Source organism: Macrotis lagotis, chromosome 1 (genome assembly GCF_037893015.1).
Source record: "Macrotis lagotis isolate mMagLag1 chromosome 1, bilby.v1.9.chrom.fasta, whole genome shotgun sequence".
NCBI lineage: Eukaryota > Metazoa > Chordata > Mammalia > Peramelemorphia > Peramelidae > Macrotis > Macrotis lagotis.
This window is the reverse complement of record NC_133658.1, coordinates 903,305,800-903,323,736: the sequence shown is the minus strand read 5'-3', so window position 1 is coordinate 903,323,736 and position 17,937 is coordinate 903,305,800. Positions and strand designations below refer to the sequence as shown.

Sequence of the window (17,937 nt, the reverse complement as noted above, 5' to 3'; positions counted from 1 at the left end):
GAAAACATGTATGTAATGGAGGACAGCTTAATGAAAAAGAACAGGTTATTATCTAATGCCCTATCATTATTAAGCTAGCTATATGGTGTTATATGGTGTCAGTTGGCATACAAGAGAAAGTGTGGCATAGCTAGAAAACCAGTTTTGAAAACAGAAAAACCTGTGTTCAAGTTCTGCCTCTGACATATTCTAGCTGTGTGACTTTAGGCAAGTCATTTAACTTTGTTTTTTTAAAAAAAATTTATTTAACATAATGGGGTTAAGTGACTTGCCCAAGGTCACACAGCTAGGTAATTATTGTCTGAGGCCAAATTTGAACTCAGGTCCTCCTGCCTCCAGGGCTAGTGCTCTATCTACTGTGCCACCTAGCTGTCCCAAGTCACTTAACTGTCAACATTCTAGGTAATTTTAGGAGCTTTTGTCTTGAGGTTTGTTTTTAAATATTTTGCTAACAAAGTCAATATCATTGATTTCCTTTGAAATCCTATTCATTTTATGTATTTTAAAGCATTATTCTAAGAAAGGTGTATCCATAGGCTACATCAGACAGCCAAAAGGGTTCAATTCCAGAAAAGGTTCCAGCTACCATAGAATGATATTCCTTCTCTGTACCAGGTTGGGGCAGCTAAATGGTGCAGTGGGTAGAGAATCAGCCCTGAAGTCTGGAGGATCTGAATTCCAATTGAGCTTCAGATACTTACTAGCTATGTGATCCTAGGCAAGTTCCTTAACCCTGATTGCCTTGCATCCAGGCTGTCTCCAAGTGGAGCTGGACCCAGCCACTGGACCCAGCCAGAGGACTCCGGAGCGGAAAGTGAAGCTGATGACTTCTGCACAGCCCTCCCCTCGTTCAAAATCCAATCCATGTGTTTGTCATGGCGTCCACCTCCTTGATGTTCTTCAAGAACAAAGGCCATCCACATTTATCTCACTCCTCTATATAGCCATATCTATCTTTCGATCTTTTCCATCCGTCCACATCTATTGATCTCACTTGTTTTTTAGGTTTTTGTAAGGCAGTGGGGTCGAGTGACTCGCCCAAGGCCACACAGCTAGGTCAAGTGTCTGAGGCTGGTTTGAACTCCAGGGCCGGTGCTCCACCCACTGTGCCACCTAGCCGCCCCCTTGCTATCCCTCCTCTATGCATCCATCCATACCTACTGATCTCACTCCTCTACATATCTCAGCTACCTAGCATCCATTGACAGCTATTGATTTCACTCTACATTTCCATATCTACCCAGCATCTATTCATCCATCCACGTCTATTTAAGTTTTTTGGGGGGCAAGGCAGCGGGGTCGGGTGACTCGCCCAAGGCCACACAGCTAGGTCATTAGTAAGTGTCCGCGGCCGGATTTGAACTTGGGTCAGCCGCCCCACCCCCACCTCTCCACCTGGCTCCTCACACATCCCTGTCTGCCCACCTTCCCTCCATCCACCTTTGCTGCGTCTCTGGGCACATGCAACACCCAGCGCCGCGCAGTGTCCCTGACGGCCGCCCAGCCATCCGGTACAAGTCCAGGGCCCGGGTCTCCTTTTGTCCTTTGCCCCCCCCCCCCCGCCCCGGGCCATTCTGGCCTCCTGGCATGCAGGAGGCGCTTCCTAAGTGCTGATTCCCCCCCAACCCATGCTCGGGTTCTCTATCGAGTCCGCAGCCTAGAGCAGCGGGTCGCGGCAACAAGCCCTCAGGGCCACGAGGAGGCCTTTGCTAAATGCGGCCCGGTTGGGGCTCTGGGCCGGGGTGGGGGCGCTACACGGGGGAGCCCTGACCGGTAAGACGCGGGCGGAGGGGGGGGGCCCGGGTTTTCTTCGTGTTTGTCTGGAATGAGAGGGCAAAGAAGCCACACTCAACATGGCGTCACGCCAAGGCCCACCACACGCCACACTCAATATGGCGCCCGTCAGCCCTGGTCCCGGCCCGGTGTCTTAGTCACACACCAAACAGCGTCAAAGGGGCGGGCGCAAGGCATCCTGGAAGGGAGGAGACGTTAGTCCTGCCCATTCCCTTCCGCAAGGGCCAATCAGCGGCGTGTCGGGAGCCCCCCCCCCCCCGGTTCTATCTGAGGCCCAATCAACGGCGTATGAGGCGGGGAAAGGCCGGAGCCCTCTCCTGCCCCGCCCGTTTCCTCTCGGAGAGCCAATCAGCGGCGCGAGGGCGGGCGCGACTGCCGCTAAGGCCAGACCGCGAGCCTCAGTTGCCGGAGCAACGGCCTGAGCAGGCTCCGGACCCCGGAGAGCCTGCCGACGGTCCCGAAGTCTTCAGGTTTCTCGGGTGAATTAGGGGCAGGGGAGGCGGGGGCCGGGCGTGGAGAGACGCGGGGACGTCCCCGCGGAGTTCTGCGGGAGCTGGCCGGAGGAACGGCGCCTGCGCGGGGGTTGCAATCCCCGGCCTTTTGCTCCGTTCCAGGGATATTGCGCATGCCTAGTTGGAGTTGGGGGCGGGGTTAGAGGCAACGAGGGGGAGGGGCTATAAAGATGGGAGGAGTCTGAAGACGGCATATTCTGACCTCCATCCTCCCATTCATCTTCCCATCCATCCACCCATCCTTCCATCTACATCTATCCTCCCATCCATCCACCCACCCATCCACACATCCATCCATCCATCTTCCCATCCATCCACCCATCCATCCACCCATCCGTCCATCCACACATGCATCCGTCCATCCATCCACCCACCCATCCATCCACACACCCATCCATCCATCTTCCCATCCATCCACACATCCATCCGTCCATCCATCCGTCCATCCATCCACCCATCCGTCCATCCATCTTCCCATCCATTCATCCACCCACCCATCTATCCCCACATCCATCCATCCATCCATCCACCCACCCATCCATCCACACACCCATCCATCCATCTTCCCATCCATCCATCCATCCATCTATCCATCCACCCATCTGTCCATCCACACACCTATCTATCCATCCATCCATCCTCCCATCCATTCATCCACCCACCCATCCATCCATTCATCCATCCTCCCATCCATTCATCCACCCACCCATCCATCCATTCATCCATCCTCCCATACATTCATCCATCCATCCCTCCACCCACCCGTCCATATATTGTTTTCAGTGCAAAGCGCTGCACAGATATTACCTGATTAGGCGTCACAACAACCCTGGAGGTCCGACCTCTCATTGTCCCCATTTTAAAGAGGAGGAAACTGAGGCAGACAGGTGAAGTGACTTGCCAACCTCTGAGGCTGGATTTAGATGGTCAAGACTTTGGGTCTGGTGCTCAGTCCACTGAGCCAGCTTGCTGAAGTCTCGGTGCACTCGTTTTACAGATGAGAAAACTGAGGCCCGTCCAGGGGAACACAGACCCAGAGGCATGTCTGAGTCCGGGCAGCAGTTTGGTCCCTGCTGATCTCCAAGGGTGGCCTTCCTGGGGTCTCCTCTCCTCTTTATCCGGCCATGGCTGAGGTCCATGTCATTGGGCAGATCGTTGGGGCAACAGATTTTTCTGAGAGCAGCCTTTTCTGCAAGTGGGGTGTCCATACAGGTGTGTGTGTGGGTGGGGGGGAAGCCAGCCTCTACTGCTTGGCTCCCTGGGGACTCCCATATACCACCCACCCCTCCCCAAGTAGGAAACTTGGCCCTCCTTGACCTTCCTGGTCCGTACAACTGGAGAGTATGTGTGGGTGGGAGCCCTGAGGTCCTCTTCCTGATTCTTCAGGACCCAAGCTGAGTCTTCACAGCAGAGTGAGAGCCCTGAGGCCCTCCTCCTGATTCTTCAGGACCCACACCCCATGGCAGACCCCCCTCTTATTCTCCTTGTCTCTGAGACTGTGAGTGCCAATCCTTTCTTATTAGGAGGAACCCTTAGCTTTGGAGACAGAGTGGGCTTCAGAGACAGGTCTTTGTCCTACACCAAACCCTACTGACCTTTGTAGAGAACCCACATTCAAGAAACTTAAGAAAGCTAAGGCCTAATTAGGTTATTGGCAGGACCAGGACTTGAACCCCTTTCCCTTTAGTCCTTCCTCCCCTGGCCCCCCTTCCTCAGTGCCCCTTTCCTTTCCTGATTGGCAGGGGGAGCATGGAAACTGCTATCTGGTGTTCGTGAGGGCCAGACTCAAGTGGACACCCCCCAGCTGGGCAACATGGCCTACTGGTCTCACCCAATTGATCTGCATTTTGCCACCAAAGGCCTCCAGGGTAAGGGAAGGGGCCCTCTGGTTGGAAGTAAGCAGGAAAGAGACAGTGTCCACTTCAGGGAACCTGGCCATTCTCCAGGCTGGAAGGGAGCCCAAGGCTGGACTCTGGGGTTGGCCCTGCCAAGAGGCTTCCCTGAAGGGAATGGGAATCCCTTCTGGACCCAGAACAACTGGGAGGACTGAAGAGAAGGAGAAAAGAGACAGACAGTCTGTGTTGTTTAACATAGACTTGTCATTTCTGGGTGGGGAGATGAGAACTGGTCAGAGTGGAGAGATCATTGGTGGGCGGGAGACATGTGGGGTGGCTACAGCAGCCTTAGCAAAGGCATGGAAGGGGGCCAGGAGCTCCAGGCTTGGGAAGGAGGACCGACTTGGTCCGTGGAAGGTTGGCACACCGGCTGAGACCTCGGGCCCCGTTTTTCCCCCCAGGCTGGCCTCGGATCCACCTCCAAGTATGGTCTCAGGACAGCTTTGGACGCTGCCAGTTGTCTGGCTATGGCTTCTCCCACATCCCCAGCAGCCCCGGAGCCCACAGCCTCGACTGTGTGACATGGCGGCCCTTGGGGGGCTGGCGAGAGCAGCTGGCGAGGGCCTTCGTAGGTGGTGGGCCCCAGCTGCTACACAGTGATGTTGTCTACAGCGGGGCCGACCGCTACAGGCTCCACACGGCAGCGGGGGGCACCGTGCACCTGGAGCTGGCAGTGATCCTGAGAAACTTTTCCCGCTATGGGGTTGAGTGCTGAGCACCTCGGCCAGCTCCCTACCCACCTCCTTCTCCCTTCCTCCCCTCCCCTCCTCTTTTTTTGTCTGTCCCCAAACCCCTGCCCTGGCTGGGGGCCACCAAACTGTTACTGAATACTTATGGGGATGCCAGGAACAAGCCGGGCAGCCCCAGGCAGCAATGTTAATGAGGAGCCCTTGTGGAAAGAAATATAGATATTGGTATATTCAAGATTGCTACTGAGTGCAAAACGCCTGGTCTCCAACCTTCCCCTACCGTGTCAAAGAAAAATGGGCCTCAGATGTCTGCAGAGGGGGAAACTGAGCCCGGGGACTCCAGTGACCGAGTCCCAGAATGTTAAGTTAAAAGGAGCCGTAGAGACCCCCAGATGCCATCTGGTTGCAACCTACTCTTGGAGAATAGGGAACTAGAGGTCGATGAAGGAAAGGGAACCTCCCCAAAGGGACCCCAGCCGTTGGCCGGGCATCTTCCTTGGGCCTACTTCCTGGCCTCTGGCTGACTCCTGCCCTCTGGTCTTTCCCTTTTCCTCTTTTCCTTGGGCCCCATTTCTTATGTCCTTGGCATCTCACATCTTTCTGTCTCACCTGTCCCTCCATCCCCATTTCTACTATTCTCACCACCTTTCCCTCTCCCTCTGGAGTTTTTCCCTAGTCTTACTGCAATGCCTTCCCCTGTGGGGGTGGGCTGAAGTGAGACTTGTTCCCCATCCCCAGGGCCTCCTGTCCCTTATCTGCCCTATCCATCCCTCCCATGAAGCCCGTCATCCTATGCCCCTCATCTCTCCCTCCTGCCATCCTATGCCCCTCATCTCTCCCTCCTGCCATCCTGTGCCCATCTCTCCCTCCTGCCATCCTGTGCCCCTCATCTCTCCCTCCTGTCATCCTGTGCCCCTCATCTCTCCCTCCTGCCATCCTGTGCCCATCTCTCCCTCCTGCCATCCTGTGCCCCTCATCTCTCCCTCCTGTCATCCTGTGCCCCTCATCTCTCCCTCCTGCCATCCTGTGCCCATCTCTCCCTCCTGTGCCCCTCATCTCTGCCTCCTGCCATCTTGTGCCCATCTCTCCCTCCTGTGCCCCTCATCTCTCCCTCCTGCCGTCCCGTGCCCCTCATCTCTCCCTCCTGCCGTCCCGTGTCCCTCATCTCTCCCTCCTGCCGTCCCGTGCCCCTCATCTCTGCCTCCTGCCATCCCGTACCCCTCATCTCTGCCTCCTGCCGTCCCGTGCCCTTCATCTCTCCCTCCTGCCATCCTGTGCCCATCTCTCCCTCCTGTGCCCCTCATCTCTCCCTCCTGCCGTCCTATGCCCCTCATCTCTCCCTCCTGCCGTCCTGTGCCCCTTGTCTCTCCCTCCTGCCGTCCTGTGCCCCTCATCTCTCCCTCCTGCCATCCTGTGCCCCTCATCTCTCCCTCCTGCCATCCTGTGCCCATCTCTCCCTCCTGTGCCCCTCATCTCTCCCTCCTGCCATCCTGTGCCCATCTCTCCCTCCTGTGCCCCTCATCTCTCCCTCCTGCCATCCTGTGCCCATCTCTCCCTCCTGCTATCCTGTGCCCATCTCTCCCTCCTGTGCCCCTCATCTCTCCCTCCTGCTGTCCTATGTCCCTCATCTCTCCCTCCTGCCATCCTGTGCCCAACTCTCCCTCCTGTGCCCCTCATCTCTGCCTCCTGCTGTCCCGTGCCCCTCATCTCTCCCTCCTGCTGTCCTGTGCCCCTCATCTCTCCCTCCTGTCATCCTGTGCCCATCTCTCCCTCCTGTGCCCCTCATCTCTCCCTCCTGCCGTCCTATGCCCCTCATCTCTCCCTCCTGCCGTCCTGTGCCCCTCATCTCTCCCTCCTGCCGTCCTGTGCTCCTCATCTCTCCCTCCTGCCGTCCTGTGCCCCTCATCTCTCCCTCCTGTCGTCCTGTGCCCCTCATCTCTCCCTCCTGTCATCCTGTGCCCCTCATCTCTCCCTCCTGCCATCCTGTGCCCATCTCTCCCTCCTGTGCCCCCATCTCTCCCTCCTGCTATCCTGTGCCCATCTCTCCCTCCTGTGCCCCTCATCTCTCCCTCCTGCCATCCTGTGCCCATCTCTCCCTCCTGTGCCCCATCTCTCCCTCCTGCTATCCTGTGCCCATCTCTCCCTCCTGTGCCCCTCATCTCTCCCTCCTGCTGTCCTACGTCCCTCATCTCTCCCTCCTGCCATCCTGTGCCCATCTCTCCCTCCTGTGCCCCTCATCTCTCCCTCCTGCCGTCCTGTGCCCCTCATCTCTCCCTCCTGCCATCCTGTGCCCATCTCTCCCTCTTGCCGTCCTGTGCCCCTCATCTCTCCCTCCTGCCATCCCGTGCCCATCTCTCCCTCCTGACCCTCTTGGATGGCAGGCTAAGCCTGACCTAGGCTGCCCGTCTGACTGTGGGGATGGAGGGGTGGGGAGGTGGGAGAGCAGATCGGGGCCCGGGGAGAGGCAGCCCCCACCGCGCATGGGGGGGACACTCGCCGCCGCCCCGAGGGGGAAGACTCGGCGGTCCCCCGCGCCCGGCGCTCCACGGCCCCTCCCCGCGGCGGCCGGTCCGGCAGACGCCCCGCCCGAGGGAAGCCCCCGCTGGCCGGCGGGCCGGGGGGGGGGGGGCCGGGGTCCCGGGGGCGGGGCGCGGCCGGTGCCGGGGCGCCGCGCTCCCCCCTCCCCGCTTCCCCTCGGCCCCCCCGCCTTTCCTCCCCGGCCCCCGCGCGCGCTTCCTGGGTGGGGCCGCAGCCGCTTCAAAAAGCTCCGAAGCCCGAGCCCGCCGCCCCTCGGCGCCCGCCGCCCCCCGCCGCCGCCCGCCGCGCCCCGAGCCGCCCCCCGCGCCGCGCCGCGCAGCCCCGCCCGGCCCATGCGGGGCCCCCGGGGCCGGCCGGGACGCCCCCGGCTCTAGCGGGGCCCGGGCCGCGGCCGCAGCCGAGGAAGCAGGAAGGCCGAGGAGCCGCCGGGGCCGCGGAGCCGCCGCCAGCCGCCGCCGGGCGGGGGACGCGCCCCCCCATGCCGCCCCCGGGGCCGCGGGCGCCCGGCCCGGCCCCGCCGCTGGCGCTGCTGCTGCTGCTGGGCCCGCTGCTGGCGCCGCCGCGCCCGGCCGCGGCCATGTCCACCTGCAAGACGCTGGACATGGAGCTGGTGAGGCGGCGGCGCATCGAGGCCATCCGCGGCCAGATCCTGTCCAAGCTGCGGCTGGACAGCCCGCCCGCCGCGGCCGAGGCGCCCCCGGGCCCGCTGCCCGACGCCGTGCTGGCGCTCTACAACAGCACCCGCGACCGCGTGGCCCAGCCGCGGCCCGAGGCCGAGCCCGACTACTACGCCAAGGAGGTCACGCGCGTGCTCATGCTGCCCCAGAGCCCGGGTGAGCCGGGGGGCGGCCCGGGGCCGGGGGCTGCGGGGGGCCCGCCCGGGACCGGGGGCTGCGGGCGGCCCAACTGGGACCGGGGGCTGCGGGGGGCGGCCCGGGGCCGGGGACTGAGGGGGGCGGCCCGGGGCCGGGGGCTGCGGGTGGCCCAACTGGGACCGGGGGCTGCGGGGGGCGGCCCGGGGCCGGGGGCTGCGGGCGGCCCAACTGGGACCGGGGGCTGCGGGGGGCGGCCCGGGGCCGGGGGCTGAGGGGGGCGGCCCGGGGCCGGGGGCTGCGGGTGGCCCAACTGGGACCGGGGGCTGCGGGGGGCGGCCCGGGACCGGGGGCTGAGGGGGGCGGCCCGGGGTCGGGGGCTGCGGGCGGCCCAACTGGGACTGGGGGCTGCGGGGGACCCGCGGCTGCGTGGGGCCCCGGGGGCGGCCCGGCCTGGACCCAGCCCCAGGGTCCCACGGGGCTGGGGGCAGGCGGTTCACTTCCCTCCCCCCCTGCCCGGGGGACCCCGGCCGGCTCTCCCTCCTCCCACCCCCGGCCCCCTCTCTGCGTTCCGGCCCCTCACCCTCTCCTTTTCTCGCCTCAAGTCGCAAGTCCTAGGTTCGAATCCAGCCCTCCGCCCGCTAGGGGCGTGGGAGGCGAGGTGTCCTCTCGGCCCCCGAGCCGGGGCCTTTGTCTCCTCCGCCGTCCGGTCCCCCTCCATCCAGCTTCCTCCCCTCCACTCCTCTTTGCCCCCCTCCCCGCCCTCTTGCTCTGTAGTCGGGGTCCCCTCGCCGCCTCCTGCTGGACCCCGAGCCTCCCGCCTCTGCTCCTACATCCCGGGGCCCAGGCCACCCAGGGGCTGGCTCTGCTTGATGAGTGGGCTCGGGCGCAGAGAGAGCCGTTGCGAGGGGCCGGGGGAGGCACCCAGTGAGGGAGAGGAGGAAGGGGCCCCGGCCCGGAGACCCAGGCGGCCTGGGGCCGGCTCCCCTGACCGCTGCCTACCTGCCCCCCAGACGCCGAGAAGATCCCCCACAGCATCTACTTTCACTTCAACACGTCGGAGCTCCAGGACGCCGTCCCCGACCCGCATCTGCTGTCTCGAGCCGAGCTCCGGATGCTGAAGATCCGGACCCCGGTGGAGCAGCACGTGGAGCTCTATCAGGTGAGCTCAGGCGCCGGGCCGCGGGGTGCGGGGCCCGGGGGGGGGGTGGGCCCCTCTGCGGACGCCCCCTCACTCCCCTTCCTTCTCCTCCAAGAAATATGGCAACGGCTCCTGGCGGTACCTGACCAACCAGCGGGTGCGGGTCAGCCCCAACATGGAGTGGCTGTCCTTTGATGTCACCAGTGTGGTGTTCGAGTGGTTGAGAAGCAGAGGTGAGTGGGGGAAGGCAGAGGAGGGGGGCACTGGGGAGAAAGGAGGGGCGACTTCCTGGGCCCCCCTTTCAGTGAACCTTGGTCTGGGAAATACAAAGCAGAGGGGGACTGATTCATTTCAACAGCAGACCATAGTTACGGATATTCCCTCGAGGATGCTTTTTACCCCTCGGGGGCACTGGGTTGCCTCAGGTTAAGATCCCCTGCTCTCTTTAGGTGTCCCCGGGGACATTAGGCCTATCTATCCCTTCACTTTCCCTGAGCACCTGCCCACCCCCCTCCTCACCTCTCTCTCTCTCTTCTTGGGGCTCCCAGAAAAGACTGAGACCTTCCGCCTCAGTGCCCACTGCTCCTGTGACCAGAAAGATACCCAGCTCCATATGGAAGTTAGTGGTGAGTGGCAGATCTGGGCATCTGGGAGGTGGAGCCTCTCTGGGGTCAGCATTTCACCACCTTTCCTCCTCTCCCCCCACACCTGTGGCTTTGGTCTCATCCACACGTCTTCTCTCTGGATCAGGTTTGAACAGCGTCCGGGGCGACATGGGTATTATTCAGAACCAGAATCGTCCTTTCCTGCTGCTCATGGCCACCCCCCTGGAGCGGGCACAGAACCTTCAGAGCAGGCATCGAAGGGCGCTGGACACCGACTACTGCTTCAGGTGAGGATGACTGCTTTGTCCCCTCTGCTCCAGCCTTACCAGAGCTACTGGGAACTCACCCCTAGCTTCTCTTCCCATATCCTCTCACCCTTGTCATTCTGCCTGCTCCCCACCCCCCAGCTTCTACTTCTCTCTCCCCTCTCCTGGATGCCCCATCTCCTTTGTCTAACCACTGTCCCCTGGCAGCGCCCCATTTCCCCCCCTAACTCTTTGACCACAATCCCTCCCCTGTGAGCACTGGCATTCTTCTCCTCCCTCTAGCTCCTCGGAGAAGAACTGCTGTGTTCGTCCCCTCTACATTGATTTTCGTAAAGACTTGGGCTGGAAGTGGATCCATGAACCCAAAGGTTACCATGCCAACTTCTGCCTGGGGCCCTGTCCCTACATTTGGAGCCTGGACAACCAGTATAGTAAGGTGAGCCCCAGTCAAAGCAGCAGGCCTGGGGGTGGAGAAAACTGCCAGGCCCCTGGGTGCATCAGTCTTGTCATCTCCCTCTTTACAGGTCCTGGCCCTCTATAACCAGCACAACCCTGGGGCATCAGTGAACCCCTGCTGTGTGCCCCAGGCCCTGGAGCCCTTGCCCATCGTTTACTATGTGGGGCGGAAGCCCAAGGTGGAGCAGCTGTCCAACATGATTGTCCGCTCCTGCAAGTGCAGCTGAGACCCTTGCCCTGATCCCCGGGGAGCCCCCGGCAGGCCCGGCCCCCTCCCCCCACTCCTCCCCAAGCTGGCCCCTTATGGGAGGGGGAGAGGGACCTGGCCTGGGAGGGGGTGTGGTATTTAAAGACCACCTGGACCCCCCCACCCCGGGGGCCGATTAAAGGTGGAGAGAGAAACTGGGATCTGTGTGTTATTGAGGGCACCGGGGAAGCTGTTTGGGATGAGGAACTGGGGGCACGTCTCCACTTGCCTGTCTTCCTTATCCCATGTCTCCTTCCTTTCTTTGTCCTCATCGGCCTAGTCTCCAGCTCTTTTGTCTCATCCATCTTTCCCTGAAGTCTCTGTTCTGCCCATCTCTCCCAGCCAGGATCCCTCACAGTACTGAGGGATTCCCCCCAGCAGTGGGCATGAACTGGGAGCCAGGCTGGGTTCCCAAAGTAGGGTCTCTCCAGACCCAGGACCAGGATTCTGGGAATTGGCTCCTCCTGATGGGGAGCAGTGTTGGTAGTGGGGGAACTGTCAGAACTTGTCGGGATAGGGGCTGAGTGAGGAGGTGCAACAGCAGACTCAGACATTTACCCCCCCCCCCCCAACACATAGCTCTGTTTCACCTACTCCCCAGGCATGGACTACAGAATGGACATCACTCTGATCAGAGATACCCACACAGAGAGCCGGAAACACTGAATGAACATGGAGGCTCAGATATATCTCATTTGTGGACATACACCCCCCCCCACACACATACATACACGAGTGGAATGCCCCTGTCTTCCTCCTAACCTTTCCTTCTGCCCTCGGGCTGAATTTCTTGGGCCAGGGATGCCCAGTGAGCTGGCAAGAAGAGGGGGCTGGGCCTCAGGGGTGCCCGCCCTGCCTTGTAGTCAAGAAACTGTGTAGCTAAGCACCTTCCCCTTTCTGGGGAGGTGGGGGAAGCCCCACCCCTTTGTGTGCCACCCTGGCATCTCCAGAGCCCCTCCTCCTTCCCCATTTCGCACCCGGGGCCCTGCCCCATGCCTGACTCGTGCCTGCCAGGGGCCCCTGGCTGGGTGGTCAGGCTAAGTCAGGGCACGTCTACCCCATGCCTAAAGCTGTTCGAGTCTGCGTGTGGGGGATGGGGGAGAGGAGGGTTACAAAGGTGGTTGCTCCCCCAAAGACCCGAGTCCCTCCCCTGAGGCTGGGGCCGGAGGGAAGTGAAGGGGGGCATGCCTGGGTTCCGGTGTGGCTTCCTGTCCGGCCCCCACAGGGGCAGGAAACTGAGGGCGGTAGGGACCCTTCCTGTCTCTCCTCCTGGTCTTAAAACAAGGGATTGTCACTGCCCCCCTTTCCCTAGGAGCATGTGTGAGTTTTCTTTGGGGGGGTCAGAGCATCTCAGCTGAGCCGAGTGGGTGTATTTGTGTCTTGGAGTTTGGGTGTTTTCCCTCCTGCTGGTGTTTTGTGTTGTCTGTGGCTTGGGGTGTGCGTTTGTGCCCACCCCTCCTTCCCCCTTCCCTGGGGCCTCTCTGCCTGCCACCGTGGCAGGCGGGCGCCCGAGGGCAGGGGCTGCGGTGGGCGTTGGCACAGCGCCCAGCCCACTGTATAAATAGCCCCAGGCCTGGTGTGTTTACATGGTACATACCCTGGGGAGGGGACCCTGAGGAGGGGGGCCCGGGGAGGCACTAGCCAGCCCAGACACTCATCTCTCCCTAGCTCCTCTCTCCCGGGCTTGGGAGAGCAGAGACTGCGCCCCAAGGCCGCGATGCCTGGGTCCCTGAGGGGGCAGCCCGGAACACAAATATTTTCTCTGACTCCAGAGCCGTGGGCGAGACTGGGCCTGGCCCGGGACGCAGACTCAGACTCACTCCTCTTAACCCCCACAGGGAGAGACCCAGACAGACTGACCGACCCACCGACCCCCTCAGTCCCCTGTGGGGGACACCAGTCATCCCCTGACCTGGAATCACCCAGTCTGTCCCAGGAGAGAAATGGGGGGCGTGGGAGGGGAAGCCCAGCAAGGGACAATGGAAGTAGAGAAGCAGATAGCAGAGAGGCAGATGGAGCTAGGGAGACCTGTCTGGCAACAGCCTCAGCCACTAAGGGAGGACTCTTCTCTCCCCTCCCCCCTGCCCTCAGTCCCTGCATTTCTTCATTGGCATTTTCTGCCCTGGGCTGGCAGCTGAGAGGCTTGGGTTTTCTGAGCTTTGTCCTCTGGGACCTGAGTTTTCCCCTCTGGTGTTTGCAGAAGAGCACATCTTGTTTCTCTATGACTGTTGCTAGTGGGACTTCATCTTGGTCTGTTTCCACTTCTGCAGGTCCTACCTTCCTCAGGAACTCAGCACTTTGCCCCTGCCTCCTTCCCCCCCAGCGGGCAGAAGGGTAGGGGTGGGGCACGTCTCCCCAGTCCTTACTCACCCCATTTCCCACTGTGACTCAGCAGGAAAGCCCCATTGGGAAGGAAGAAAGGGAGGGGTGAAGCTGCTAGGTGGTCTCCTTCCCATGGCTTTTGATAGCTTAGGAGCTCAGATGCCTGTTCCCCCCAAGGGTTTGGGGGAGGGAGGGAATCCAAGCCTTCTTTTCCTTGGGGGAGGGGGAATCAGGGGCCTGGGAAGGCAGGACGCCTGGGTTCCCACACAACTGGCTGAGTCACCAGGGTCATCTGGCTCCCATTAGGCACAGCTAGACTACCATCTGAGCCCCCCACCCAGGCAGGCCATGGGGCTGGACCTGAAGGGGTGGGAAGGCCTTCACGGGGGAAGAGGGGGGAAGGCAAAGGATGACTCAGGGCCCATGATAACAGGCTGCAAGTATTTGGGGAGTGTAAACAGGACAGGAGGAAGTGAAGGAAGGGAAAGTTGTGGCTGTGGTTGGGGACTAGAGGGGAGCCGGGGGCTGGCCTCCTCTAACAAACTCCATTCCTCCGGAGATCCTGCAAGGGAGATCTTGACAAGGATGGGGCCGGGGCAGGAGGACCCTGAAAGAAGGGGAAGAGAAGCAGCTGAGGGGGCAGGCTCGGGGGAGAGAAAGCCAGAGGCTGGAGACACTCAGCAGCATGGACAGAGGCAGACAGACCCACACAGCCCCTGGGGGACAGAGGAACCACTGGGGCAGGGGTGCTGGCCCGAGGGCCCCCAGAGAAGCACAGAGGCTGTGGTTCCACAACAGTCATGTTACAGGTGTGTGGGGGGGTATCTGTGTCTGGCAGAGGACGCCCTCTGCTGGGGGCTGATGACCACGGCACCGGGCCCCCCCAGTCTTAGTCCTCATCCAGCTCTGTGCTGAGCGCCTCCCCGGGCTCTTCTTCATCAAAGTATCGTTCTTCCTCATCCCGAGTCACAATGTCCAAGTTGTCAAACTCTGGGTTGTCATCCACCTTACTGCGGGGGGGGGGATAAAGGGGGTCAACAGGCTTGCTCCCCTCAACCCCTGGAGAGTCCAGCTCAGAGCCCCAGGGGCTCTCCAACCCAGGCCAATGTTGCGGGCGGAATATTCTTTTTCTTGAGCTCCCTGGGCTGCTTTGTCAGACCTGCTCACACAGAGCTTTAGCACTGGGGTGAGGGGCGGACAAGAGACCCACCTGTAATCAAAGTCTCCGTCTTTGCCATCCAGGAAGCGCTGGTGCATCCTGCTGGTGAATTCTTCCCTCAGAATGACCTTCTCCTCTGAGTCGGGGACCCAGCTCTCCTCCTCCTGGCCAGGTCCAGAATCTGTGGGGCACACCATTCAAGCGGTGGGCTGGGTCATCCTGGAGCGGCTTCTGCAGCCCCCCTCAGCCCCTTCTCTCTTACTTTCCTCCTCCTCCTCATCTTCCTCTTCATCCTCGTCCTCCTCCAGGCAGGCCTCCTCTTCTTCTTGCTGCTGCAGCAGCCTCCGCTGCAGCACTCCCTCCTGGTAGGACTGGAGGAGCAGGTCAGCCAGGGGGCAGCCCTCGGCCGCCAGGGTCTTTGGGGACCGAGCTGCCAGCTCCTCCTCACTCAGGTACTGTCCAATGTACTGCTCGTACAGCAGCGGGTCCCGGGCTCGCATCTGCTCATCGCTGAAATACTCCCCACCTGGGCCACGACAGGACACAGGACAGGTCCGCCTGGGTGCCCTGAACCACAGCTCCCTCCCTCCCCTGCCACACTCAGTTTTTCAACCAGAGTTTCTGTGGGGGAATGTGTTATCTGGAGGTGACTGTGTCCTGTGTTTGTAGGCAGAGTTACCTTTGGGGGGCCTGGCCATCGGGCAAGGTCACTGTAAGCTGCCTGCCCAGGTCTGCATCCTTGACTACATTTTCAGTCTTTGTCCCTGTCTCCACCCCACCCCCAGGGCCATAGGCCCTGGAGTTCCTGCAGCAAAGGCAGTGTAACCCTGTTCCTCATCACTTCCCCCATTCCCCAGCCTGTCCATGCCCCCAGGACTAAATTCTGGATGAGCTCCTGCAGCCAGGCCTAGCCAACCCCATCATGGCCAGTGCCCACTCTCCACCCCACCCCCATGCCCTGATGAGCTTCTTCAGTGCTCTATGCCCCCTGCCCCCATCACTGTCGGTGTCACCCCCCCACTCAGACGAGTTCTCCAGTGCTGTGTACCCCCTGTTCTGCAGTGGGATGGGGAGACCCTATGCCCATCCTGCCCCTCCCACACCCCATGAGCCCTGCAAGGCTGCGTAGCCCCCAGACTCCCATCACTCTCTATACCTACCTGTGCCCAGGCCCCGCCCCCATCCCCTGCCAGTGCCCCGGGCCCCGCCCCCACCCCACAGTGTCAGTGTTCCCCGGGCCCCGCCCCCACGGTGTCAGTGTCCCCGGGCCCCGCCCCCATCCCCGGCAGTGCTAGTGTCCTCGGGCCCCGCCCCCGTTAGCGCCTCGGGCCCCGCCCCCACGGTGTCAGTGTCCCCGGGCCCCGCCCCCACGGTGTCAGTGTCCCCGGGCCCCGCCCCCACAGTGTCAGTGTCCCCGGGCCCCGCCCCCACCCCGCAGTGTCAGTGTCCTCGGGCCCCGCCCCCGTTAGCGCCCCGGGCCCCGCCCCCACGCTGTCAGTGTCCCCGGGCCCCGCCCCCACGCTGTCAGTGTCCCCGGGCCCCGCCCCCATCCCGGCAGTGTTCCCCCCCCCCCCCCCCCCCCCGTCAGCGCCCCGGCCCCGCCCCGCCGTACCCCGGATGAGCTCCTGCAGCGCGGCGTAGCGCCGGTTCCGCAGGCGGGTGCGGGAGGCCCGGCCGCGGCCGGCGCCCCGCAGCACCTCGGCGCAGTAGAAGTCGGCGCGGTAGTCGCCGCGCAGGTGCTGGAAGCAGGCCAGGTGCTCCTCGCGGAGGCCGCCGCGGAAGCGCTCCAGGAAGACCAGCGGCTTGTCCCGGTACAGGCGGCCCAGGATGGCCACCTTCTCGCGCTCCGTGAAGTCGGGCTCGTCCTTCTGCTGGCTCTGCACCGGGATGCGGCCGCCGGCCACGGCGCGCAGCATGGCCCGCACGCCGGCCTCCCCCGGGCCGCCCTCCTCCTCCTCCTCCTCCTCCTCCTCCTCCTCGGCCCGGGCGACCTCGGGGGGCTGCGCCCCGCTCGGCTCCCCCCAGTGCAGGGCGCCGCCTCCCAGCCCGGGGGCTGCGGGGAAGAGGAGTGAGCAGTCCGCCGGGGGTCCCCCGCCCCCCGCACTCTAGCCGCCTCCTTTCACAGAGGGGCGGGGGAGGGGGCAGAAACTCGCGGCCTCAGGTTCAAGGGAAAGCTAAGATTCGAATCCAGCTCCTCCTCCCTCCAAAGCCCGCCCCTCCCCGCAGCTCCGCCCCCAAAGGAGGCGGGGATTCCATGTGCGCAGGCGCCAACACCGGGATGGGTAGGGGGCGGCCCCCCGGGACCAGCCATCCGAGAGGGCGGGGGGGAAGGGGCGCTCCCGGGGCGGCCGTCGTCTCGCGCGGCTTCTCCGGGAAGGCCCGCGGACGGGGGGCGGGGGCCTCCGGCGGAGGGGCCGGTGCGGTGTCTGGGGCCGCCGCGGCTTGGCACTCCCGCCGCTGCACCGCCCGGCCCGGGGCTCACCTGCTCGGGGACCCTGAGCCGCTTCCGTCTCCATCCCGAGTCCGCTCGCTCGCGAGCCGGGCTCTCCGAGCCCACTTCCGGCGCTCCCGAGTGCGGCGCCCAAACCCTTCCTGCCTGGGCCCGCGCTTCCGGTCTTTGGTTCCGGACCACGCGGGGCTCGCCCTCCCCCCACCAGGAAGGTGGCGCGGCTGCCTATTCCGCCGTTCCCGTCCGTACAATGGGCACATCCGGGCACCCCCGGGCTGGGCGCCGCGCACATCCGGGTGCTGCTAACACCTCAGGCCGGGCGGACCTCGGGTCAAAGGGCAGGGCGGGCCCTGGTGAGGGCCCCAGGGTCTGCTCGGCTTACCTTCAGGGGATGTCGGAAAGTTCTGGAAGGGCAAGTTGGCAAGGAGGGCCTTCACCGGGCGCCGGGTCGCCTCGCCTGGGCCACAACGGGGGAGCGCCTCGGCCCACAGGCCCTCGTCGTAATTTATATTCTCATTTTAAGGACACCAGTAGTAATACATATTTATATATCATATATATAATTATTATTTTTTGTTTTTTGGCAAGGCAATGGGGTTAAGTGGCTTGCCCAAGGCCACACAGCTAGGTCATTATTAAGTGTCTGAGACCGGATTTGAACCCAGGTCCTCCTGACTCCGGGGCCGGTGTTCTATCTACTGCACCACCAAGCTACCCCAATAACAGAAAGGTAAAAAAATTCAACAAACCAATCAATACATGAAAAAATGGACATCCCCTCCCAGCTCCACCCCTCACCCACTCTGCAAAGTGACAGGTATCTCATTTGAAGGATATGATCATTTAACCCATGATGTAATGGTGCCACCAAAGAGTTCAGGATAGTCAGGGATCAAAGGAGCTATTTGTAACAGTGCCAGGTACCCAGTAGGCACTTATAAGAACTAGCTATGATTAACTCTAGGGACAGATATGATTGAGCTAACATGGGACATCACCCAGAGGAGAAAGTGGAGAGGTAAGAAGAGCGGGTGGTTGTGTCAAAATCTGAG

At 62.0% G+C, this 17,937-nt stretch overlaps 3 protein-coding genes across 5 annotated transcripts; 2 read left to right on the top strand and 1 right to left on the bottom strand.

Annotated features, from left to right (window-relative positions):
• Nucleotides 1–2,099: 2,099 nt before the first annotated feature.
• On the top strand, nt 2,100–5,125 carry B9D2 (B9 domain containing 2). 3 transcript variants are annotated; one of them, XM_074219149.1, is made up of 4 exons: nt 2,100–2,264; nt 3,304–3,518; nt 4,049–4,174; nt 4,603–5,125. In XM_074219149.1, exons 2-4 carry the CDS (start codon nt 3,431–3,433, stop codon nt 4,914–4,916), a joined length of 528 nt encoding a protein of 175 aa, XP_074075250.1. In that variant the 5' UTR covers nt 2,100–2,264; nt 3,304–3,430; the 3' UTR covers nt 4,917–5,125. The 3 variants fall into 3 exon arrangements, with proteins under 3 accessions (XP_074075250.1, XP_074075249.1, XP_074075251.1); XM_074219148.1 differs by having other exon boundaries at nt 2,100–2,273; XM_074219150.1 differs by lacking the exon at nt 2,100–2,264 and adding an exon at nt 2,783–3,193.
• A 2,781-nt stretch (nt 5,126–7,906) lies between these two features.
• TGFB1 (transforming growth factor beta 1) lies at nt 7,907–11,110 on the top strand. Its single transcript, XM_074217357.1, has 7 exons — nt 7,907–8,261; nt 9,254–9,402; nt 9,497–9,614; nt 9,930–10,007; nt 10,132–10,273; nt 10,535–10,688; nt 10,777–11,110. Exons 1-7 carry the CDS (start codon nt 7,907–7,909, stop codon nt 10,933–10,935), a joined length of 1,155 nt encoding a protein of 384 aa, XP_074073458.1. The 3' UTR covers nt 10,936–11,110.
• Nucleotides 11,111–14,059: 2,949 nt separating this feature from the next.
• On the bottom strand, nt 14,060–16,491 carry CCDC97 (coiled-coil domain containing 97). The gene is made up of 4 exons (XM_074219147.1): nt 16,049–16,491; nt 14,699–14,962; nt 14,488–14,617; nt 14,060–14,287 (listed from the first exon to the last, which is right to left on the bottom strand). The coding sequence occupies exons 1-4, from the start codon at nt 16,350–16,352 to the stop codon at nt 14,167–14,169; spliced, it is 819 nt and encodes a 272-aa protein (XP_074075248.1). The 5' UTR covers nt 16,353–16,491; the 3' UTR covers nt 14,060–14,166.
• Between the last annotated feature and the right edge of the window lie 1,446 nt (nt 16,492–17,937).